Consider the following 23,273-nt stretch of genomic DNA (forward strand, 5'->3'; position numbering starts at 1 on the left):
GGAAAAACACTGCAATAATGTTACACCCAAAGAACTGCAAATAAATTCTGGAAGAAACCCATAAAAAAAAAAAAAACAGTAAAGTTAAGTCTGCCTGTTGCTTCAGCATTATTACTTAAAGCACACAGTATTTGTGTTTCCAGATCTGATAAAGTTGATTTGAAACACATTAAGTTTCTTTTAAAATTTATTTACTCCTTGTGATATGAAACACTCATAGCTCATGAGGCTATTAAATAAATAATATTGCATTTGTCATTAATTTACATATGCTGAGCATAGTGGAATAGGACAGATGCTGGGTCTTTTCAGCTATTTTGTGAGACTTGGCAAATGCATGTTGAATTCTGACTTCCCCGTACTGCACAGCCCAGCACCTGCTACTGTTCCTGAGGTATATGGCTTGTTCTTTAACACAGTCAGTCTCCTCTGTTATGCCTTATATTGACATCTATGTGTAGTCGTTTGGGTCCAAATGGAGTTTTAGTTGGATCGTTGCTCTGTGAATGCCACAGATTCACATGCATATAAAAGAAGGCTTGACATGTTTATTTCTCCTTCTTTTGAAACAGTCCTTTATTATGTTCTTAAAAACTATTCAAAACTGTTTGTTTCCTGATCCATACACTGTGCGAGTAGCACTTCTGTAAAAAGAATGTGTGAAACTCTGACTGTTCTGTAGACAACAGTCCTGAGACACAATCGGTGCTTCAAGCCAGACAGCCGATGTAAGGAAAGGAGAGATTGTGCTAACGGCTTGGGCTTATTCCTGCTTTTAACTGATGACAGTATGGATGAATAAAGTTTTTCTCCAGGGCATATACTAACTGCATGCAACAAATATGCATTGATGTCTACCCTTCATCAGCTAACCAATGTTACCGGCTGGTAAAAACACAACAATTATTAGCTGATTTAGAAATATCCTCATGGTAATCTCATTTCACTTATTATGCCTAATGGATAGCTAGATATTTGCATGAAGTGTGTGTGGCTTTTTGCCTGAATTGTTAATCAAGTGATTAAGTGGTAAGTGAAAGTTGTACATCCAGATGACATTAATGCTGTTCCAGTCCTGGGTGCCTCCTGAACCAGTCACAGAAAATTTTCTGTTTTAAAGATACTTCTCTCTTAAGCTACTCATCTGCAAATCGAAGCAGGATCGGTATAGGTAATCTATCATGCTAAGTCACCTTTCTCTCCCACTGGCTTTTATACTGGTCTGACTACAACAGTTGGTTTGTTTTGTAGAAGAGGACATGACAATGCCCGCTGCCTGTGACCACAGATGTAGTAGAAATATACAGGCAGAAAAGCTGCTTTGCAAAATGTGCTCAAGCCCGGGATGTACGTAGTAAGCTGGAATTGTAATTTGCACAAAACTGTTTAGTGACACTTTATTACTTCATTGATTCTTTTCTATCAGTGTGGCCCACAGCGTGTAGAAACATCTGCCTGCAGCTGTGACCCCCCATCTTTCCAGAGCCTTCACTTACAAAGTTATGAATTGAGCTGTCCAAGCCCTGGTCCTGCCTGTCTATACCTGTGTTTCTTTGGCACTCGTTTTAACTAGCACTGCCGTGCATGTGATCACCGACATTGTGCTCGACCAGCCAGTCTGAGTTAGTGACTAGCTCCCCTGCAAGGCAGTGTAAAGATGGATGGACCACCGGGCGAGGCACTGTTCTGTGCCTCAGTGGCATGCTGGCCACCCAAAAAGCTATGGGTTCCCCAGCTGGGAGGGAAGCGTAGCCTCCACAGCACCCTGGGGCTGCAGCCCTCCTCGAGGCCCAGCCTGGCTCCTGCTGCTAGGCTTCCTCCTTCCTGGGGCTGTGCAGAACACCCTTGTCCTAAGCCCAAAGGACCAGACCCCTTGGGCAGGTAAAACGAGGACCTTCAGCCCATGGCTGAACCCCCTGAGAGGGGCAGGTAGGGGTGCCCATTGTGCTGAGGAGAGGCTGTTGGGCTGAGGAGAGGGGGGCTGTTGGGTGGCCATTGGGCTGAGGAGATGGGGCCATTAGGCAGCTGTTGGGCTGAGGAGAGGGGGGGACGTTTGGTGTCCGTTGGGCTGAGGAGAGGGGGCCATTAGGCGGCCGTTGGGCTATGGAGAGGGGGGGCGTTGGGCGGCCGTTGGGCTGAGGAGGGGGCCTGCGGCGTGAGCCGTGCGAGGGGAACGGGCCCTCCCCGGCGGGCGCCGGGAGGGCGGGCGGGAGGGAGGGAAGGAGCGGGAGAGCCGGGAGAGCGGAGCAGGAGCTGCCTCAAATGCTTGAAATAATTCCGCTTCCGTTCAGAGCTGGGAGCAGCCTCCCACGGCATCGGGGCCTCGGACCCGTCTCCTCCATTCCCGAGCGCCAGCGGCGGCTGGGCCATCATGGCAACCTCCCCCCAAAAGTCCCCTTCTTCTCCCAAGTCCCCCACCCCTAAATCTCCCCCGTCCAGAAAGAAAGATGACTCCTTCCTGGGCAAACTCGGCGGCACGCTGGCGAGGAGGAAAAAAGCCAAAGAAGGTAAAAATTCCAGGTTTGCACGTTCCCTGGGAGTTACCTTAAAATGGGGGGGGGGGGTGGGGGGGTGGGGGGAAGGAGGAGGAGACGAGGGAGAGGAAAAGGCTCTGGGGAGGGGGAGGAAGGGGCTGACTGGGGAAGGACGCGTAGGGTGGGGTGGGCAGGCGAGCAGCGAGGGAGGAGCGCGCCGCCTTGTTCCCGCAGCTTCGCGGGGACCGGGCGGGGGCTGCGGCGCCGCTCCCCGGTGCCAGCGCGTCACGGTGGAGAAACGCGGGAGCGCGGGTGGGCGACGGCCCCCGCTAGCGGCGCCGGGGCGGGCTGGGCCGTGCGGACGAGGCGGGCCAGCCGCACCGCCGGCCGGGCGGCGGCGGGGAGGGGCCCAGAGCTGGGCCGGGGGAGCGGTGCTCCCTGTGTGGGGGGCAGTGCTGAACTCGTACCGCCGGACGGGGTCAGACGGGCAAGGCGGGACGGACTGGGGTGCCGGGCTGGACAAGGGGAGGGTTTTCTCGCAGTAGGTGAAGCGCTCCGGCGGGCGAGGGCCGCGGCGGCCTGCGGGGCCGCCAGGCCTGCGGGCTCCAGCGCCTCGGCTCCGCGCAACTGGGGGTAGCCTGGGGCTTGTCCAGGTCGCGGGCGCCGCACTCCTCGGCTGTGTCTCGCAGCCCGACAGGAATCGGCTGCTGTGTTGCGGTGCAAAAACCCAAAAGCTTGGTGCTCAAATTCTCTTCGACTCATAACGTGTTGCTTTATATTGCTGTACAGCATAGTCGATACGCATTGCTCTGAGAAACCAGTGTAGTGTACACGACTGAGTTAATGTTTGTAATAGTAATCACTCCTCAAGGGCTTACAACTTAACCTGATCGTTCTTGTACTGAGCAAAAAACACGTCTCACGACAGTCGACCTTGGAGGAACACTGAGCATGTACAACAGTCTGGTTCTTTGTCCGTACGTGTGAATTAATATCCACCCCCTACTGAATCAGCCTATTTAGAATCCCATGAGACAGAGAATTGGAATTTAACCTCACTCACCCATCATTTTCGCAGCTGATTTTAATTTAAATGTGATGCAAATAGAGCCAAAGTAACAGTCACTTCAAAACAGTTTTTCAAGCAATGCTTATTGCTTGCAAGTGCAAAGGAGGGTATTGTGCTCAGCAGTCCCCTGCTTCTGATGTATATACATGGGTAGTGAAACCAGGCACAGTATTTCAGGGTAGCACCAGTGCTGTGGTCAAGGGTGGTATAACTTTGGCAAGTAGAGCCCCTCACTCTATCTATCATGTCACCTTTCTGAGATGTGTGGTCTTGCTTTTCAATTAAAAAGCATGTTGCACAATTGTGCTCCCATTAGTTGGCTTTTTCTGGTCATTGCAGATGGCCCAGAAGTTGATGAAATAGTAAATAATGGCAAACATTATTAGTTACCCAGCTTGTTATATTATTCTGTTAGGGTATTCATGAATATAAGGAGCATTGAACTAGCAACAATTTTCTGTGATGACTCTATATTGTAGGTATGTGTGGAGATCTTTAACCTATTTGTAAAAGGTTTAGTATGTCCATTATTAATATAAACAATGCTGTTTTCCTCAGTGACAGACACCTTTAAGTCACAAATCTTCAGCAAACTGTGAGAGGCAGCAGTTATTCTTATCCACAATCTTGTAATCATACAAAAAGATGTATTCTGTGAAATAAAATTTCTTCTTGTTACTTCAGTGTCTGTATTAAATTTACTGACTAAAACCTACACCTGCCATTTCATTATGTCATCATATTGATATTTTACCCTTTTGAAATTCTGGAACATTAGTATTATGCTTGTCCTTTGTGTTTACTAATTTTCTAAAGTCTATTTAAAAGTAACAGTGATTGGAGAATTTTTTTTAACTTTGTGAGGAGTTTGTTATTTGCTGATGGAAGAAAAAGTATTTTATTAAATTCACGTTAACATCCTTACTTCTGCATGTATTTATCACATTTCTTTAGTGGAAGCACATATAGTGGTGAGATTGATACTATGTTATCTTGTTCGTTTGTTTTTAGCAGATTCAGATGGCTTCAAAGCTGGTAAATCCTTACTGTGAAGCCTGTCTGCTTCATGCTTCCTGATCTTTTCTCCACTAGAAATAAATACAGGTTTGCAAACTATTAAGGATTCACCTTGTTTCTTGCAGGCTTTGACACACATGGGTTCCACCTTAAGTTGTGCTGCCACAGTTTGTAAGGCTCCAGGTGTATTTGAATTCCAGCTAGGAACTTCATGTAGTTCAGATTGCTTGTTCGTCTAGGCTCTGTTCTTTTATTCTCCCCTCCCCTCCCCCTTTTAACCAACTTATCTAGTGGATATAGATACTGGTCTCAGTCATAGGAGCATACATGGTGAGTCAGCTGTTAACACACATAATGTATTAGAAAATGTTAAAGTATAAGTCATAGGCATTTGAAAAAATGTTTTTTCTAGTGGCCATGTTTAGACCTTCAACTTTTGTAAACTAGAATGAAGTACTTTTGGGTGGCACCTTTACCCTTTTGTCATATTTTTTGTAGAACATCAGGATCTATACTCTAATCCAGTTTGTTAGTCTGATACAGATTTCTACCCCATTTTGTTGTGGATGTTGACCTCTAATCATGTAAAGTCTCTAAATATGATGAACTGTTAGTAACTCTTTAGAAATAATGCTGTGGTTTACCTACTTAGTCTTGTGCTTTGTGATTTTAATATTCCAGTAGAGTAAATCCATGTTCTGGATTTCACCTATGTCAGTATTGCTTCATGAGGCAACAATTCCAGTTATTCCAATTTATAGTTATCTTTAATGTATGGAGCAGTAGAAAAAGTATTATTCTTTTAGATGAATGTAGACTATGCAGAAGATGCCTCTGTCATCCCAGTCTCCTGATCAACTGGGTTAAGGATCTGGCTAGAGCTACTGTGGCTTTTTTTCCAACTTGCGCACCCTCAGGGCCTGCCAAGGGGCTGCTGCACACATCCCTCTGTTTTGTTCCTCTGCTGCATGCCCCCCTGTCTGTGTTAAGCCAGACCATGCTCAGGGTACACACCTGGAATAAAAAACTCAGGAGTATATGTGGGTCTTACAACTTAGCAATAAGTCAAGAAAGTCAGGGGGACTTGGTGCAGTTGTGATAAATAAGGGGTAATTGAAAATTTCTCTGTCTTTCAGTTGCTAGAAGTGCTGCTGTTACATAGAGCACAGAAGCTTACTGATTTACTTCAGTATTTTACCACAAGGGCTAAGAATTAGTGTCTTTAAGTAATGCAAAAATGTTTTATCTGTGTTACTTATGTAGTTAACTGTTATAGATGATATATAATTATACATATATGGTTTTTGTATTTATGCCATCAACAGGTATTTTGATCATTGTCAAAATGATATTTCTATATATTGCAACAGTAGAGCCAGTGCCAAAGTGCTCCATCAAATTAAAATCCATTAGGATCTGAAGTGACTATATGGTAAAGAATAATACAGATTATTTATAAAGAGAGTAAAGTCTATGTAGTTTTATATGTACCAAAAATAGTTTATACTACGATATAAAGTGGATTTTCTATAATAACATTAATTTATGTGTATGAATATATATATAAAAATATATAGCGAGCCTTTCCTTACAAACTTTGAAATTCTTGACAATGGTAAGTATTCCACCCATGTTAGAGACGAGAATATTCTAGACCAGTGAAATGAGTTCTCTAATATCACAGTACAAGTTGTTGACCAAAACAGAGAGAGTAACCCAAAATACTGTTACTTGGGATATCACACATGATGTGAGCATGGATTAGTCATGCGTTAAGACGTATGTTAATCTGGAAAACACATTGTCATTAAATATTAGAGAATATTTCATGAGATCTGAAATTTGGAACTCAAATTTGCTTATGTCATCATCTTGTCACGTATGATCTTAGCCTGGTTTTCCTTTACAGTATCTCATCACCATTGGTGTAATTCAAGGATGAGAACATTGTACTTCAGTCTTTCATGTGAGAGAATGAGCAGCTGCAGTGTTTAAATTCTGTTAAGGTAACAAAAATTACAAATTACTAAATATATTTGGAATTAATTATAATTAGCTTTTTATCTAATGAGAAAATTATGAGATAATACTAGAATATTTAATGCCCTATTTATGACTAAACTGTCATATGCAAAAATTACTTGTAGTTTATAGTAAGATTCTATCCGTTTCGTTCCTGAAAAGCATTCAAAGATATAGCCACCCCATGTATGCTACTGGAGGATTCCAGTCCTTATCTAGCAGGACTTAGATGCATGGTGAAGCTCACTGCATTAGCAAAAACCAACTGCAAATTAAAATTTTTGTAAGCTCCATATAGTAGTGTACATTGTGTACTAAACATATCTTTATACAAGTGCAAGGAGAGAACAGAATGACCTCTTTTTTTTTCAGATGCAGGGGTGTGTGTTGTGTTATCTTACGAATTTTTCATGCTGTGTTCAGTAAGGTCATGTGTGATTGTCCTTGAGTTTTCCTGGCCTGGCAATTATAGACACAGAAATTTCACTCCTCCTGATAGCTTAAATTAGTGGAGGATCTTAAGAATTAGCCCCTGACATGCTAATAAATCTGCGACACATTTGGGAACGGAGACCAAAGTTCAGAATTACTGAAATTGCATAGAAGCACATGAGGAACAGACGGCTTCGACCCATGAATGTGGTAGAGAGCAATTACTGCTCATTGTATGGGCTCAGTTGATTCTCCAATTTGATATGACATCAGTTTCAATAATTTGACTGCTCTTCTGCCTGGTTTATTTGGTGTTGATGGGCAGGAGAAGGAATGAATATTCTTCTAGCTTCCACTTAGAATATTTCGTCTTTTTCTTTCGTATGTCTTGTTTTATTTCATTTTGGTATTTGAGGTCACAGTAGGTCGTATTCTCTGTATTGGGAAAAGTATGTTAACAGTGTAAAATATGGTAGATTCTGCTATTTCTTGATAATAACCTTCAATTTCTTAATCTTTATTTTATTGCCATTATGCATGTCACAGAATATGAATTTAGAACAAATTAAAAACAACAGTAAGTGTAGGGTGATGAGAGCCTTTCAGGTGTTTTAAATAAACAAAAGGTCTGGGTATTTTACTGTGAAATAAGTGTATTTCTTAGTATACAAGAAGCATTCTGCTGAATTCTAATTGATGCATTTTAATAATTTTCTTTGGACCTGCCTCTGCAACTTCGTTTTGAGTAATGCGCTACTGGTGTAAAGGACTATTTTTTTTAATAGCCGTAGACTTTTGTTTTGCTCATCTGTTTCTCATGTGAGAGATGCTCGACTAGTTTAAATGCTTTGCAGGCTTTTTGTTTTCTAATGCTCTCACCTGATGTGGTATTTGTAATGCAGACGAAACTGAAAGAAGAACTGATATATGTCCTACTGTCATGTTTGCTAATATGTAGTGCAAATGATGAATATGGGCCACTGAATGCGGGCCACTGAATGCTAATTTCATACTGGTGCTTTGAAGATGACATACAGTGTTTCCGATGAAAAGGAAATGGCATGGGGAAGGCTTTACCGTCACTCTTATATCAGTGCTTTTGAATTTCTATCTTTTACGGCAACGTATCAGTACATCGACCCTGGGCCGCCTTATGCCATCAGAATAGCTAAACAGGGAAGGACCCTGGACTTTGATCTGCTGTTCTGACCCAATACAGCCGTTAATTCTGTTGTTCTCTGACTACCTGCATGTGGGCACAGAGCCACTGAACTCTTATCTTTGCATTCAACTTCAAAAACCTACCTTAGATAGTGTGGGCATGTTAGCTGTTACAGAAGTATGGCTTTTATTTCCTGTGTTTTTCCCCTTAGAGCAGTTTCTTCATCATCTGAGCCTATAGGTTTCATACTGGATAAAACTAAACATGCACGGAATAGGTTAATGGAAGGACGGTGGTGAAGAGGAGCAGAGCAAGGGGTCTGGCTGCAGAAAGCAGCTGCTCTCTGAGGTGCTGCTGGGCTGAGAGGAGGGACAGGGCTGCAGGGCAGGGGGAGGGAGGATGTCTTCCATAAGGATGTGTCCATCCCTTCCTCTCCTCTTCTCTTTCAGCAGCAGCTGCTCCCCTCCTCTCCTTGTGCTGCCTTGGTCACAGTGGTCACTGCTGTGCTCTTCAGGGTGCTGTGAGCAGACATGGATGAGAGTGCTTGGTGGTTTGGCAGTGCTTATTGCTACAGCAGCTGTTACCCATCTGTGGGGAAAGGGTGGTGGCCACAAGCTGCCAGCTGGACCATGCTGTCATAGACATTGACAAGTTTGGATTGCAGAATTATTGAATAGTTATGACTGGAGAGGACGTCTAGAGATCATCTAAAGATTCAGGTGTTTGATGGTTCAGGATCAAAACTGAGGGAAGGTGAACTAGTCTGATTCACCAGGCTCGTACCTCTGACTGGTCAGGTGTGATGAAGGCATGGTGACAGCATACTCTGTCAGTTCTTTTCAGTATCTGCTGTAGTTGGCTAGATGCATAGCAATTATGTAGATGAAAGGTAAAAAAGATTAAAGAGGTGAAGTAAAATCGGCATTGAACAAGTGGTTGAAGAGCCTCCAGTACTTCCAAATTACAGGACAGAGCCATGGAAAGAGATAAAAAAACCCCAGAGACCAGCTCAGACTGATGTACCTTTATTTCAGTGTTAATTTTTTTCTTTACATCTCCAGATTTAAAATACGCTATCCCTGATATCAAACTGATAAAAACATGCATCCAGTCTTCAATGTGAAGGTGGATATGACCAAGCAAAGCTGTAGCAGAGAGTAAATATGGAGTTCTCATTTTCACCCTCAGTAAAGTGAGCGTGCTGTCAAGACAATCTGTAATTTTAGAACTCCAATGTTTTCTTTAGCATTTAAGGAATCTGCCCTGAAGGTAAGAGAAGACCAAGAGACCAAGACTGACAAAGAGAAAAGTTCTTGCTGGGTTTGATTACTGCTTGTGGGGTTCTACATCTTCTGAAACCCCTCAGCTTAAAGGCAGCTTCCTCTAAGTGCAGGTCTGTGTTTCTGTGAAACTCCCTTGGACAGAATCTCTGGGATATAGCCTACTTTGTCTTTTATCTCTTTAATGCCTTCTACAACCAGTAAACCATGGCCTCCCTGCGGACCGAGTAGTTTAATACTGGGCTCTCTGCCTTTCTCGCTGAGATTAAGATAAGGACAGTTCAGTTCTTTTGTTACTTCACTGTATCTGAGATCAAGTGCTTCCTATTAACTTAATCCACAGAGTTTTGCAGTCTTTTTTGGCAAGATGCTGATGCCGCTGAAGGTGAAATCAGCAGTTGTAGGGGCACAGTTCTTTGTGAAGTGAAGCTTTAGAAAAGCAGTGGTTGAGATGTACCTAAAATATTGTTGCTTTCCATCTGCTGCTTCTGTCCTTTTCCTCCCCACACCAGTTACTTTTAAAATGTATGGTGCTGTTGACTTGTGTCCGAAATGATAGGCTATTTTCTTAGCCAAACTGCAGCCAAAACCACAAAGAGATGACCCTTGAAAGGGCATTTGACACTGCACTAGGTTCAGTCAGTGCTGTGCTTGGAGCAGTGTGATGCCATTTCGCGTGAGAGAGGGTGAGCTGGAAGGCAGGATATTTTGCAGTGCTTCACATTTTCACTTGCAGCTCATCCAAATGCAGGGCTGGGTGGGGCTGGAGGCTTAGCCTGCTCTATGTATCCCTTGTGCCTTCTCCAGCTCATGGTACTTTCTGTGCTGCTTTGAGTCTGTTGCTGTACTCGGACCACTGAGTAGCAAGGCACTCAGAGCCTTGCTCTTTATACGTATTGTCATACATTTTCTGTTTGGTGTGCTAATACTTATTAATAGATAACATTACTTGTTATCTATACTGTTATCTATCTATTAATAGATAACATCACTTGGTTTTAATATCCTTGTCCCTCTTGGGATTGGGGGTGTGTGTGTTGAGTGCACCAGTGGGTTAATTCACTTTGGTGACCAGACTGAAATACAAACAAAAGATGTCTTGGACCAAAAGAAAAATCAGATCAGCAGCCTTATGTGAATCCTTAGCCTACCATGCAGCTACCCCTTGACAACTTGTGCTTGGATGGAGAAAGCCAAGGGCCAGAAAAAAAAAAGAAAAATAGGGATGTGACTGGTTAGGAGTGAGTTGTATTGGCAGAGCTGTATTAGGAAGATTAGCCACCATCTGTTCACCCTAATCCTGCACCTGGCTCTAGGCTGTGCCACTGTTCAACCCAGTGATGATCTTACTGAAAATGTTAAAGAATTGCAGGGTTAAGCAACAAGGCTCTAAAATTTCCCAAATGTTCTGCTTTCCTTTTAGTTTTCTAGTAGTTCCTGTGAAATAATTGCATCTGGTGCTATAAAATTAAAGGGAGTGCATTGGTCATGAGTTAGCGATCCTGCTTTACTTTTAGTCTTTTCATTTCTCTTCATGACTTCTTATTGATGTTTGTCTCAAGCACCACATAGTGTGCCATGGTTGACAATATCTTACTCATCTGGTTTTTCTTAAATTATTGTTTTTGCAAAAGAAAACACCTGGAATATATACTTCTGTGAGTCATTCTTGGTAGCTGTAGTTGTGGTTAAGTCCTTTTGGCTTCTCTGCTTAGCATAGAGCTGATTCTGTTCTTTTCCCTTCCTGTGGAATGATAGAGCAGTCTATGGCACTGACCCAGTGGTGGGTGAGATTAATCTTTATTCATAGTGAAGCCTATGAAATTCCACTTGGATAAAGGGACTTTAGTCAGGGTGGTAGGAGAGGGGGTGCAACAATTGTCAGCGACTACTGCCTCCCTTTAAAAGCTCTGAGCAGAGCCTGAAGGGCGTGGTAGAGTGTGGAGCAGCTCGTTCCGGAGATGAAAATACAATCTCATGCTGCAAAAGCTTTGAAAGCATCAGAAATCCTAAATGTAGTCTAAACATTATAATTTCTTGAATGGTTCTTTAGTATAGGGTTCATAATTTTTAAATGGAATGTGTGTTCACGAGAAGAAAAATCCATTACCACATCTTTAGTATTTCTACTGAAGTCTCATATAGTACTTGAATCTCTTTTGCCTGCCTTTGCATGCAGTAAGACAACTTTTAAGTGCTCTAATTAGGCTAGGCTTCGGTGGCTGCAGCAGCATACAAGGAAACAGTTCAGGTAAGTTAACTGTGCTAGAAACAGGATGGAGAAAGGGAGTTAGGAAATAATTTTTTTTTTTCATATCTGTTTTTCTGTATTATCCTTTGGAGGTACCACCTTTTTCCACTAGCCATGTTTCTTTGGTCATTTTCATATAGTGCTTTCCTGTATTCATGTCTACTAAAAATAGATAAAGTTCCATGTTACCAGTGATGTTCAATAGGTAGAATTCAACATACCCTTTCTGAGACAGTGTGCAGGTAATGAGTGCTGGTTTCTTTTGTGTTCAGGCTTAATACTCCAGCTTTTCATTTACCACAGAGGTAAAAATGCAAGTTGCTTCTTATTGCCTGGCCATGAGCTTTCTGGCCCTAGCTTCGAAGAGGTGCACATTACTGTGTCAAGCTGTCCTGCCAGTTGTACCTGCATGTCGTTAGCTCACAATTGATTGCTTCCCTGGAATTACAGACGGTCGAAGAGTTGGGTGTTAAGCAGTCACAGGGCTCTGCTGGACCACCTTCCTGGCTCAGCAAACAAGCAGGTGTCATACTTTGCAAACAGATGGATGGGGTACAGGCAGCCTAGAGAGCATGTGCGCAGCAAGGGTAGGTGTTAAGGTCAGAATTTCCCAGACAAGAATGTCTAAATTGCTGTGCCCTACTTATCCAACTGTGAGCTGGATTAATGAAAGGGAGAGTTTAGACAGAGAAGTATTTTGGGTACATTTAGTGGGAGAAGAGAGAGATGTTTTCTTTTGTGTCTGTACAGGTGGTCCTTTTGAAGCAAGCCAAAATAAGCTTCCTCACCTGGGTAACGGCCTGAATAGGTTGGCAGGGTGTGAATCCATTTTCCGTGTGTGTAAAGAAAAGCATAACAGTTTGCCAGTGTACAGCCTTTCATTTATTTTTTCTTAACAAGTTTCTTCTTTGACCGTCGAGTTAGGCTGAGGCCTAGTAATTTTTTTTTCTTTTAACCGTAGGCGGTTCTAAAGCAGCAAACTATTAATAGTGGAATATTGGTTTAGAAGAACAGTAATGCACAGGGGATTCTAGAGCAAACGAGGCAATGCTGTCAATGGTTCAGATTGTTCTTAATTACAATAATGGCATTATAGGAGCTGCAGTTGCTGTCAGGCACAAAAGAAGATAATGATAATGTCAGAGTGCTCAGAGTAAATGCAGTATAATGTATTGCAGTACTGGATTCAAAAGATGATATGCCTAACTTGTCGTCAGAGTGCATGAAAAAGAAGAATGGTAAAAGGCCAGAACGGTTTTTGTTGTAACTATGTAGTGTAGGGTTTTGTCTTTTTTTTTTTTTTTTTTTTTTTTTTTGGTAGCCTATGCTTTCAGGCTTAAGAGGAAATGTCAGGTCTCATGTGTTTAAATTATGTGTATTAATTTTACTTGAAGGTGTGATCATATCTGGCCTCCCCCCTTGGAATAAAGATTATCACCCTTGCTTTGAGAAGGAAAGGAAATACATATTGGCTCATACCCTCATACCTTCAACACATTTGATATTGTTCCTGTTAGAATAAAAAACATGAATATCATAGATTTGGCCCAGAGTCAGAATTTGCCTCAGTAGCCTCTGGAAATATGTCCAGATCTAGTTGATGCATGCGATCCCTATTTTATAACGAGACAAAAAGAAATTAAACTCTGAGTTTTGGGTATGTTTCAAAGCTGGATTTGAATTTTATGGCTAGAGGCCAAATCTGAACTGTAGCACTTGTAAACATTTTAAGGTCGTATGCTGTGCACTGAAATACATTACTGCAGAGCAAGAGACTTTACTGTTTTACTGCAAAATAAAACATGCAGCAAAGCAGCTGATGGTCTCAGATTCTTGTCAATGCTTTGTTATAATTCTCGATTATAGGTAAGAACAGATAATAAACTGGAAAATAGTGGTGGTGTTCCTCATTTTAGCACAAGTGTTCAAAGTGACTTAGTGTCTTGCATACTTACTAAAAACTCATTGCAGTGGTGGGTTGGATCGGAAAAAAAAAGTCAGCATTCAGTTGATTTGCATCTTCATTATTTTGTTTAACTGACTTGAAACAGTTACAAATTAAACAATTTATATAGAATCCGAATAAATAGTTTTTTAGGAGTTGTTTCGTGCACAGAACGCTAGTATCTTTGTAAATAAACATTTTACTAAACGGACAGCAGGGTGCAGGTGCTCTAGAGGGCACAAGGTGGCTCCAGTTCACGAGGAAAGCTGGCGTGAATGGGCTAAGTGCCAGGAGTTAGTTCACAGGAATCAGCTAGAAATGTGTCAGAATGGAGCTCAGCATTTCGCTGTATTGCAGGGTTGGTATTTTGAATATGAACTGAATCTTAGTGGGTCTTTGGAAGAAGGCTGTGTCTAGTCTTAGAGTAGGACTAGTGAATTTAGATTGCATTTTGCTTCTCATAATTAACTTTTGAAGGACTTACCCCAGTGGATTTTATCAGACATTCTGAGCTAAGTTGGTTTTATCCAAGTAAAAGGTAACAACTCTATGTGCAGAACAGCATTCCCAGGGCAAGCTACAGAGAAAACAGCTGGTGTGTACAGTAAGAGCAGAAATATAAAATAAGCTAGGCAGAGGATAAAACAGAGATTCAAAGGTTCATGAGAAATGACCTGTTTGATAAAAACCTTAAAATTTAATGGATAGGGGAGAGAACAGAATAAGTTGATAAGAAAATCCCATATTATAAGCAAACATTAAAAAAATGCTTTGTGTCTGTTGTTGATCTTGCACTCTGTAACAACAGCATTTTATTTTCAGAGTCTCTTAGAAGTGAATTACTTGTCCATTTCTATTTCCAACATAATAGTGGCTGCCAATAGTCACCCTTACATGGAACGTCTTAATCCGAGCATTTCTAAACACCTGCAAATTTTTGAGTGAGAACAGAAAGGGAGAAATGTTTGTTCTATCTGTGCTATCTGCTTGGGGCAACTGAGGCAGAAAAAGGTGAATTGAGTTGATTTACCCATGTGATCTTTTGCAGGGTGCGAAGTGGAAATGAGCAGTGGTTTTCTAGTTTTAGTGTTTAGTCTTGCTCCATTAGATAGTGCTTTATGCCATTCACAGTTTTTGCTGTTTTTTTAACTTTCTGTTGCATGTCTTGATATGATTTAGATTTTTATATGAAACTGCACTTTTAACTGGCCTTTTTGGTTGTGGTGAGGGTTTTTTTTGTTAACATCAGCTCATTTGGTGTTTAATTTTTTTGTGTGAACTAGGCAGACGTTTTCTGGGTTTTGCATTTTTTAATTTGCTTTACATACTGTTGCAGCAGGCATTATATTAGATAAATATGTGAAGAAATAGCATTTCTTAATGTGATCTTTGCCTCTATCACAAAGCAGGAGGATTTGGTTAAGAGGTTTAAGCTGTTCTACTTAGTAACAATCTTTCTCCAAGTAATATCAGGCGTTAAAACATATTCATAAATCTAACTTTGCCACATTATTTATTTTAAAAGTCTTGAAGCTTATAATTGTACTCTCTAACATCTAATGTTAAATACAGCAAAACAGATTAGGTACAAGACCTGTGTAGAGTTAATATGAAAAATAAAACAGTGCAAAGCACCATTTTTACTTAGTAATTATCTGTATTTTCAGTTTTCCAAATGAATTTTATCAAAAGTTAACCATGGGCATGATTACAATTAGTAACTCCCCATATTAGATCTAATCCCTTTGTTCTTCATTCAGACAGAATGCCCATTAAGGTCAAAGAAAGTTTTGACTGAATAAGGAATACAACAACTGGCTCTAGTTTTAGTACATATAGGGCCAGATTGTGGGTCACAGCCAGCTTAAAAGTGTACAGCTCCAGTGATTCCAGATCTTGTGCATAATAGGCAGATCCTTCACACTGTTATGACGGTATTTTATTAACATGTTAAACACAGAAGAAAAAACCTGACGATTTTCTGGCTGCTCAGAATCTTATTAGCATGTCTTAATGTTTTGTGTTTCTGAGCTGAAATTATGCAAATATGTCTTCAAAAACATTTCCCTGTTTTCATGAGAGAATGAAGAAAATAGAAGTAATCAAAAATTGGAATGAAATACTCTAATAGTTTGGCCAATTAATAAATATGCAGTTGCAGAATAGAAGGTCTGTGGGCTGGAGCTGGCTCTTAACTTAATGTTAACTTACATTTAATTAGCCAGACCAGATGGAAGCTGGCTAAGCTTCGCATGAAGGCTTGTGGGAAAAAGACATAATCTTCCATTTTGTCAAAGGAACTAATACCACAGATTAAAGGTCGGTGTTCTTTTCAGAATTTAAATAGTAGATGCATAGTGGCTGATGGCAAGAAACAGCAAGGGCACTAACAAATTAGCTTGACTCCTAGATGACTAGTATACCAGCTCTGCTTCATTTGATTCCCCAGTTCAAACCATTGGTCTCCAGTTTCAGTAATAAATCACAGGGAGATAAGAATGTCTGTAAATGTTATTCTTGTGTCAGGAAAGTAGAGTCACATGTAGGCAGTTAGCATGGATGGAGAGATGAAGCTCTGGGAAAAGTTTTCCTACTCAACTGAGTAAAAATTCATGCTGTTCAGATGCTAAGCACTTGGGATCAGTCTGATAAACCACTTAATTCCTCGCTTAACAATAAGCGTGCAAGTAGACAAGTCAAGTAGACAAGTCAAGAAACCATTCATGTGCTCAAAGAGGTGCATACATGGATCAAGTCAGAGTATGAGAACTTAAGGACTAAATCAGGCACATACTATATTAAGGCTTGAAAACGTAGTGGAAAGAATGAAGCAGATCTGTCAGACTGAACTGTAAGCATAGCTGCAAGAAATCACACATTTTAAAAATTAGGAAATTAGAGACCATTAAAAAAAGACTGCGAGAAAGGGGTTAGGTTTATGCTAATTGTTTGAATATTTAACCGATCTTTGGGGATACTTCCTAGTGGTTTCAGCAAGGTAGGAGAGATTTCATTTTGAAGTGGAGGATAGTAACTTACATACCAAGAAAATAAGGAAAACTTAGCATTGCCATGAAACACTGAATGCCACATTGCTTGTGCAGAAAATAAGGTAACCCCCTACTGTAGGTAATAATAATTATAACTTTGGTCTGTCATCTTTGCGTATATTTTTTACAGTGGAAATACTTGTGCAAAATCTAGCTTGGGAAAGGAGGCTGGGAAATAAGCACCTGTTTTTTTAATCAGCTTTATGTCTGTGTTCATGTCCAGCACTAGGGAATTAGAAATCTGGTGGGCTTTACCAGTAGAGCTGGTAGGCGTCTTTTGGACACCCAAGTACATATGTAATCTAGGTGCCTAAATAGCTACTTAAGTTCCCACAATGTCTAAGCCCCATTAGTCTAACACAATGTATTTTTAAACACTTAAAAACAAGCCTTTCAAACCATTCTGGAGCTTGCTTCTATTTTGTAAAACTTTTTTGCTACTAGTCCGTCTTGCCTAGTTTGTCACATCTAATCTTTCCCATAGTGGCCAAAAATCCACTACCACTTGATGGTTGTATCACTTAAGTAAAATTATTTGGATGAGATTGGGTCAGTTCTTACAAAGAGTAGAGTATTTTTGCAAATCTCAGTTAGTAATTTGTGTTTGCTGACAGTCCCAGGAGAGAGGGCTAGGGAACTGAATGAGCATGAAAAGTCTGCAACCTCTTTATGGTTGTCTTGTGTAGATAGAGATTTGATGTGCTGAGGTGAGGAAATCTGTTTACTGTAGCATTCTGAGAGCATGGATAAGCACAAGACTCCAGCCCTGCACTCTGCAAGGTGCATGAATTAAAAAAATAAAAAAATTTTAGAGGGGAAAGCTTTTCTACTGTGTCAGCTGAACTGGAGCACATATGGATTTGGAATCCTACCAAGTACTTTGAAAGCTGTATTCCCATGTATGTATGTTGATGCATTTGTCTCTTTTCTCATTTTTAAATAATTATATCCTGGGGATGGAAGAAGAATAATTTTACTAGTCACCATTTACTAGACCACATTTATCTACAGTTACCAAATGGTGGCGTTGGAGATACCACAGTTATTTTCCATTTTGAGTTACTGACATATTTCAGATACCACTTGGTGACAAAATATTTGAAGGGAATGGTAAATTTAAAAACAATTGTAGTTGCAAATGATGGAATTAGCACTTACCAAGTGGCTCGCTTCAGCAGTTGTAAACTCAGAGAAGTATAGGAGTAGGTAGTGCACTTCTGAGAGAAGTGTAGGTAGTATGCAAATATTTTTTTACTTTCCTTGTAAGATGAAACTTAACACTGTGCATCTAAACGTACCTTCCGTTCTCTGATAAATGCCCACTGCTTCATATGGAGTGTATAGTATAGCCCAGTAGGATTTGTCCCAATAAATACACTTGAAGAGAACATTTAGGACCAAAGTAATTCATTTACCTTTGGTAAGTGTGTTGGATGTCTTCAGGTGGGGATCACATTCAATTTTGTAAGGGCACAAGTATCTATGAATTCAGCCTTGATTAAAACTCTGTTACAAAAAGCACTGTTGAAATCAGAAGAGTTTGGGAACTGCCCTTTTCATGGAAGTACTGTGCAGTATGAAACTTGCCAAAAACTAATGGATCGTTTGCAGGAAATTAGAAGTTAAAGTGCATGAGTCAGTCTGCTTCAAGGCTGAACAGTTTCCACTGAACTTAAATAATGAATGCCAAGACCTAGAGACAGTACAATCAGCTGCAGCAGTTTTCTTCAGTTGTTTCATCCAGTCACTGTAGAGAATTCAATGTTTAGCGGAGTCCTCCTTGTCATTTAGTTCCCTGGACTTTAAAAGTGTTAGCACACATTGTTGTTACTGTCATTGAAACCTTTGCAGAAGAATCAGCAACTCAAGCATTTTTATTTTTGCTTCAAAGCAGTTACTACAGAGTATGGGCTAGAATGTGCAGTTCCAGGGATTTCATCTGCAGAAAGCAACCACCCACTTTTGTAATGTCAGTCTCCAGAAAAGGAGAAGATTATTTCTTTATTCTTTCCTCTCAAAGGCCACAGATCATTTACTTCCTGGTGTGTACAACACTACTTGAAATATATCAGACATCAGATAAGAGAAAAGACGAAATAATTCTTAAGAGTTTTGATTTGTAATAGATCATATGCCCAGAGCATATTTGTGCACTACAGCTTTGTACCAGGGTAGTAAATGAATCTAACTCTTTGTAGGAATTCAAGAAAAGAATGAGGTGTTCCTGTGTATGCACATGGCTTAGATTTCCTTAATGTGAGTTATTTACTTGATGTCTGTGGATGGAAAGAGTGGTTGAGGGCATGCGTGGCCTGGTAGATTCTTTGCTCAATTCTTTGCTCTTGCAGTGGGAGCCTTGTTCTCCAATTTTTATCAATAGTTGAACCTTTTGAGCATTTCTGAGTTGAAGAATCACTGTGTGTACCAGAGCCTTGGGACTTTGGATTCATACAGACAGTGTGATGGGAGGTATAGGGTGTGTCTCCATCCATTCACAATTGCTCATGACAGTGTCACTGCTGAGCTACAAAGATCACTGTGTGCCTGGCGTCACAGAATTACAGAATAGCTGAGGTTGGAAGGGACCTCTAAAGGTCATCTGGTCCAACCCTCCTGCCCAAGTAGGGCCACCTAGAGCCAGCATGTCCAGATGGCTTTTGAATATCTCCAAGGATGGAGACTCTACAACCTCTCTGGTCAACCTATGCCAGTGCTTGGTCACCCTCACAGTAAAAAGGTTTTTCCTGATGTTCAGAAGGAACCTCCTGTGTTTTGTGATTATTACCTCTGGTCCTGTCACTGGGCACCACTGAAAAGCAGCTCTGCCTTTTTTACGGCCTCCCTTCGGAGATTTGTGCGCGTTTATGAGATCCCCCTGAGCCTTCTCTAGGGTAAACAATCCCAGCTCTCTCAGCCTCTCCTCATGAGAGATACTCTAGAGCATTAATCAGCATTGTGGCTATTCACTGGAGTCTCTCCAGTGGCTCTATATGTGTCTTGCGCAGGAGAACCTAGAACTGGGCATAGTACTGCAGGTGTGGAAGTGCACACGCAGAGCTCTCCCGTGTCTCCACTGCTTTTCCACCATACACACCATCCATGCAGCTCTTCATCTGTGGCTTGGCCAAGAGCATGGGCATGGGGTTTTAAGAAAATTTTACTATGGTGCCAAATGAAATTCATATGAAGTTGGGTCAGATTTTTCTTGGTGAGATTTAGTCTGAGTAAGCTTAATATTATTTGGTAGAGCAATTAACCACTTTTTCAAATAGAGAGTAGTCCTGGATCAGGAGGAGAGAATTTTTGTTTGTTTTCTTTTTTTTTCCCCTTCTTTTTTCTTCAGTTAGATGGAAACATGACTGAGGTTTTCAAAGGCAGCTAGAGAATTTTGCTGCGCTGACTCAGCATAACATTCTGTTGCCAAGTCTACTATTTGGCTCTGAAAATCCCAACCTGAGATGTGCCCACCTAGAGCACGCCTCCTAAATAATGGCTACAGTCTTAGCTGTATTAATTGACATGCATGGACCAGAGTGCAACTTCTATTCCCTTTGCCCCCAAAAGGTAAAATACTTAACACCTCTGGGTGTTTCATTGGAGAAGACCGTCTAAAGGCTCCAGAGAAATTTCAGGTCTTAAAAGAAAAGTTGAATTACATCCGTAGGTATAATTATCTGGCACGTTTCTAATGTTCATAATCTAAATAGGAATGTAGATATTTATAACTCAAACCTAGAACTAGTAAGCATTTTTTTATTATAAATAGCAACTCTCTCTCTTATATCTGCTAGTTAACTTAAAAACAGGCTAGCGAAGGCCCAGCCAGCTCAGCGCTTACTGGCTAGAGATGTACAGCTGTAGACAAGTATGAGATGCATGTAATGGCTTTTCAGAATGCTCTGCCAGTCTGCAACAGTTTGTCATTAGCAACTTTTAAAATGTGTGTTTACTAAACCTCTCTCCAAATATTTTCTTGGGTGATTTTTCTCATTTGGTCTCTTACCACGTGAAGTTTTTGGTACCTTTAGTGTGCTACATAAGAAGTTTCACAGTTTTACCGTCAACTTTCTGAAGATCCATTCCTTAATGTTGGTTTTATTTTCTGGAATATTGTTTTTTGAGTATACACACCCTCTTCACCTTCTCTGCTGAATGATCACCTGGTCCTGAGTGTGCATGATTTCACGTGCACAGCAGGATATTAGAAAGTTCCAGCATTAATGCTGTAGTTTCATTAGTCTTACAAGGTGACTGAAAGATGGAGTCTCACTCTGATCGTAACCCCTGGGGTGTTGCCTTCCTAGAGCCAATTCAAGTGTTTGTGTGGCTGTGGAATGAATGGGATTGGGAACTGACAGAGGCTAAAACTAACCTTTTTTTGTTGACTGATTGTTTAGTTTTAATCTGAAGCTGTTTGCTGATGTAATTTATCATAAGGCCATGTGGATGTTTGTGCAAGAGATGACGATCATGTGAGAGTGAGAATGAGCAACAAGTTTGGGAACAAGGTGCAGTCACCTCTTTTCAAAAACAGTGGCCATGGCACAGGCTCTTGCATTAGGTTTGGATAATTTAATTATTGTGTGCCTCAGTTTCCAGATATGTGGAATGGAGCAGTGAGGAGGATTCAATTTGAAAGACTATTTGAGCTTTCTGGATAAAAAATGTTAAAGGTTATTCAGTGTGAATGTGGTGAAAGGCTTAGTGGACAGGTGTGGCTTAAAGAAATGATTTGAAATCCAGTAAATTAGTTGTAGGTTTAATTGAAAGCTGTAATCCCAGCAATTGGTGCCAGTGTCTTCTAGGATTTAAATCTAAGGCACTGAAGCGTGTAATTTAAGGCTTTACCCGACAGTGTTAGTGCATATACGCTTATCACTCAGCACGTGTTAGTATTATTCCTGTGGAATGCTCTTAATTAAAATCCTGTAGTTGCTTACAGTGCATTTGATGCTTACTATCATGAGCGCTCAGTCAAGGTAGCAGAAAGATAAATTTAAAATAGGAATGATTTTTCTCAGAGGTACAGTGTAATTGGCAGACACTTCTGTAACTGATGTTGTCGTTAACATACAGAAGGTTTCTGCAAGAGACTCCATGTTGATCAAATTATTTCTGTTTTCCTTTTCCAAATCCTAATATTAGCTTTAGTATGAGGAAAGGGCCTTTAAGTTGGCACACCAGAAAACAGGGTGCTTTTGCAGCAAATTAGCCACTGGGGCATGTCTAGTTTACAGGTTGTACTCTAACATCTCATACTTGGCCAGATTTGTTTTGGAAACATTAAACCCGGAAAATCTCTTAATAAATTGGAGATATTTTGTGCTTTTTTTTTTTTTTTAAGCAGAGGAACACACCAAAATAAGTGTTTTGTGATATAATATTGAATCTTTCTGAAATTTTATGTTGGTGGTTTTTGGGTGGTGGTTATAGTTGGTGCTCCATAGATAGGGTTAATTGTTTGAGCAACCAAAGTTTTAAATATGAATTCTAACTTTTTGACCCCATTAATCATAAAACTGCCTGACCTATCTTGCTTACTGTAACACTGCTCTTTTTTAATTGATGAGTCATGAGCACATATTAAATACAACTTCTTTAAAAATAAAAAAAAAAGCCCTGCTTGCATCTTAAAGATTTTGTAAGTTAAGAATTTAGCATGTGTATGTCAGTACATATTGCAGTGGGCTTATGATATAATAGCTTCAATGAAAATGAGATCCAAATTAGAGTAGACTTTGAAAAAGGGTTGTGGGCACATGTTTCTGGGAGTGGCTGGAAGAACTTACTGTAGGGGAAGGTTCAGTCATGTGTGCGATCTACCTAGAAACCAGATAGGGTGATGTTTCTGGTTAAAGCAAGATGCAGAATTTAGAGCAAGGGAGCCAATGAATATGAAAATTAATTTTTGTATTTGCCCAAAAAGAAAAACTCCAGCTATGCTCTAATCCATTTTCTTTGCTTTGCCTTCCAATAATATTTTTAGAAATTAAATAAAAAAGCATTGAAGTCTTTCAACAAACCAGTCGGTTGTTTTGTTTTGGTTGGTGTTGTTGGTTTTTTTTGGTTTTTTTGTGTTTTTTTTTTTAATAATGCCATTAAAACTTCTTTGGAGAAAAAAAAACCTCTGGAGGACCAAAACCCTGCCCTCTGTTACAGCCCAGCACTTACGGGACTGCAGAGCTGTTTAACCCACTCTGTGCACAGTAATCACAGAGATACAGCTGAGAGAAAACTGAACAAAGATCAATGACAAGGTTTAATTCTATCTGTTGTTCTGGTCAAAAACAAGTGTGTTTTGAAATCCATAGCCTTTTAAATTTATAAGAATATTTAACTCCTGTATGTCTGTGGGGCTACTTTGCTTCAAGGCACGGGGTGTGCTGCCGCTCTGTATTTCGGAGCGCTTCACAGAACTGAAGTGAATCCTGACAGTCTCTGTGGGCTGCAATTACTCCATGAGTGTGTAGGTGGGGAAACTGAGGCACAGAGCCATGATCTGCCTTCCTGGTCCACAGAGTACGGCCAGCTCCAGTGCTTCCTCTGCTCTTTGGACTTTCTGGATCACTCG

At 40.7% G+C, this 23,273-nt stretch overlaps 1 protein-coding gene across 2 annotated transcripts in view; it reads left to right on the forward strand.

Moving 5' to 3' along the window:
• The first annotated feature begins 2,208 nt into the window (after positions 1-2,208).
• Positions 2,209-23,273, forward strand: part of PARVA (parvin alpha) — a 67,815-nt gene continuing 46,750 nt past the window's right edge. The window contains exons 1-2 of one of the 2 annotated variants that reach the window (XM_075094849.1): positions 2,416-2,507; positions 6,470-6,566. Coding sequence is in view for 1 of the 2 variants with exons in the window: in XM_075094848.1 (XP_074950949.1) it covers positions 2,372-2,507 (136 nt within the window). In the remaining variant the exon portion in view is untranslated. Of the gene's footprint in view, positions 2,508-6,469; positions 6,567-23,273 lie in introns of both variants that reach the window. The other variant, XM_075094848.1, reaches the window with a different exon arrangement.

This window comes from Phalacrocorax aristotelis, chromosome 5 (genome assembly GCF_949628215.1).
Source record: "Phalacrocorax aristotelis chromosome 5, bGulAri2.1, whole genome shotgun sequence".
NCBI classification, from domain to species: domain Eukaryota; kingdom Metazoa; phylum Chordata; class Aves; order Suliformes; family Phalacrocoracidae; genus Phalacrocorax; species Phalacrocorax aristotelis.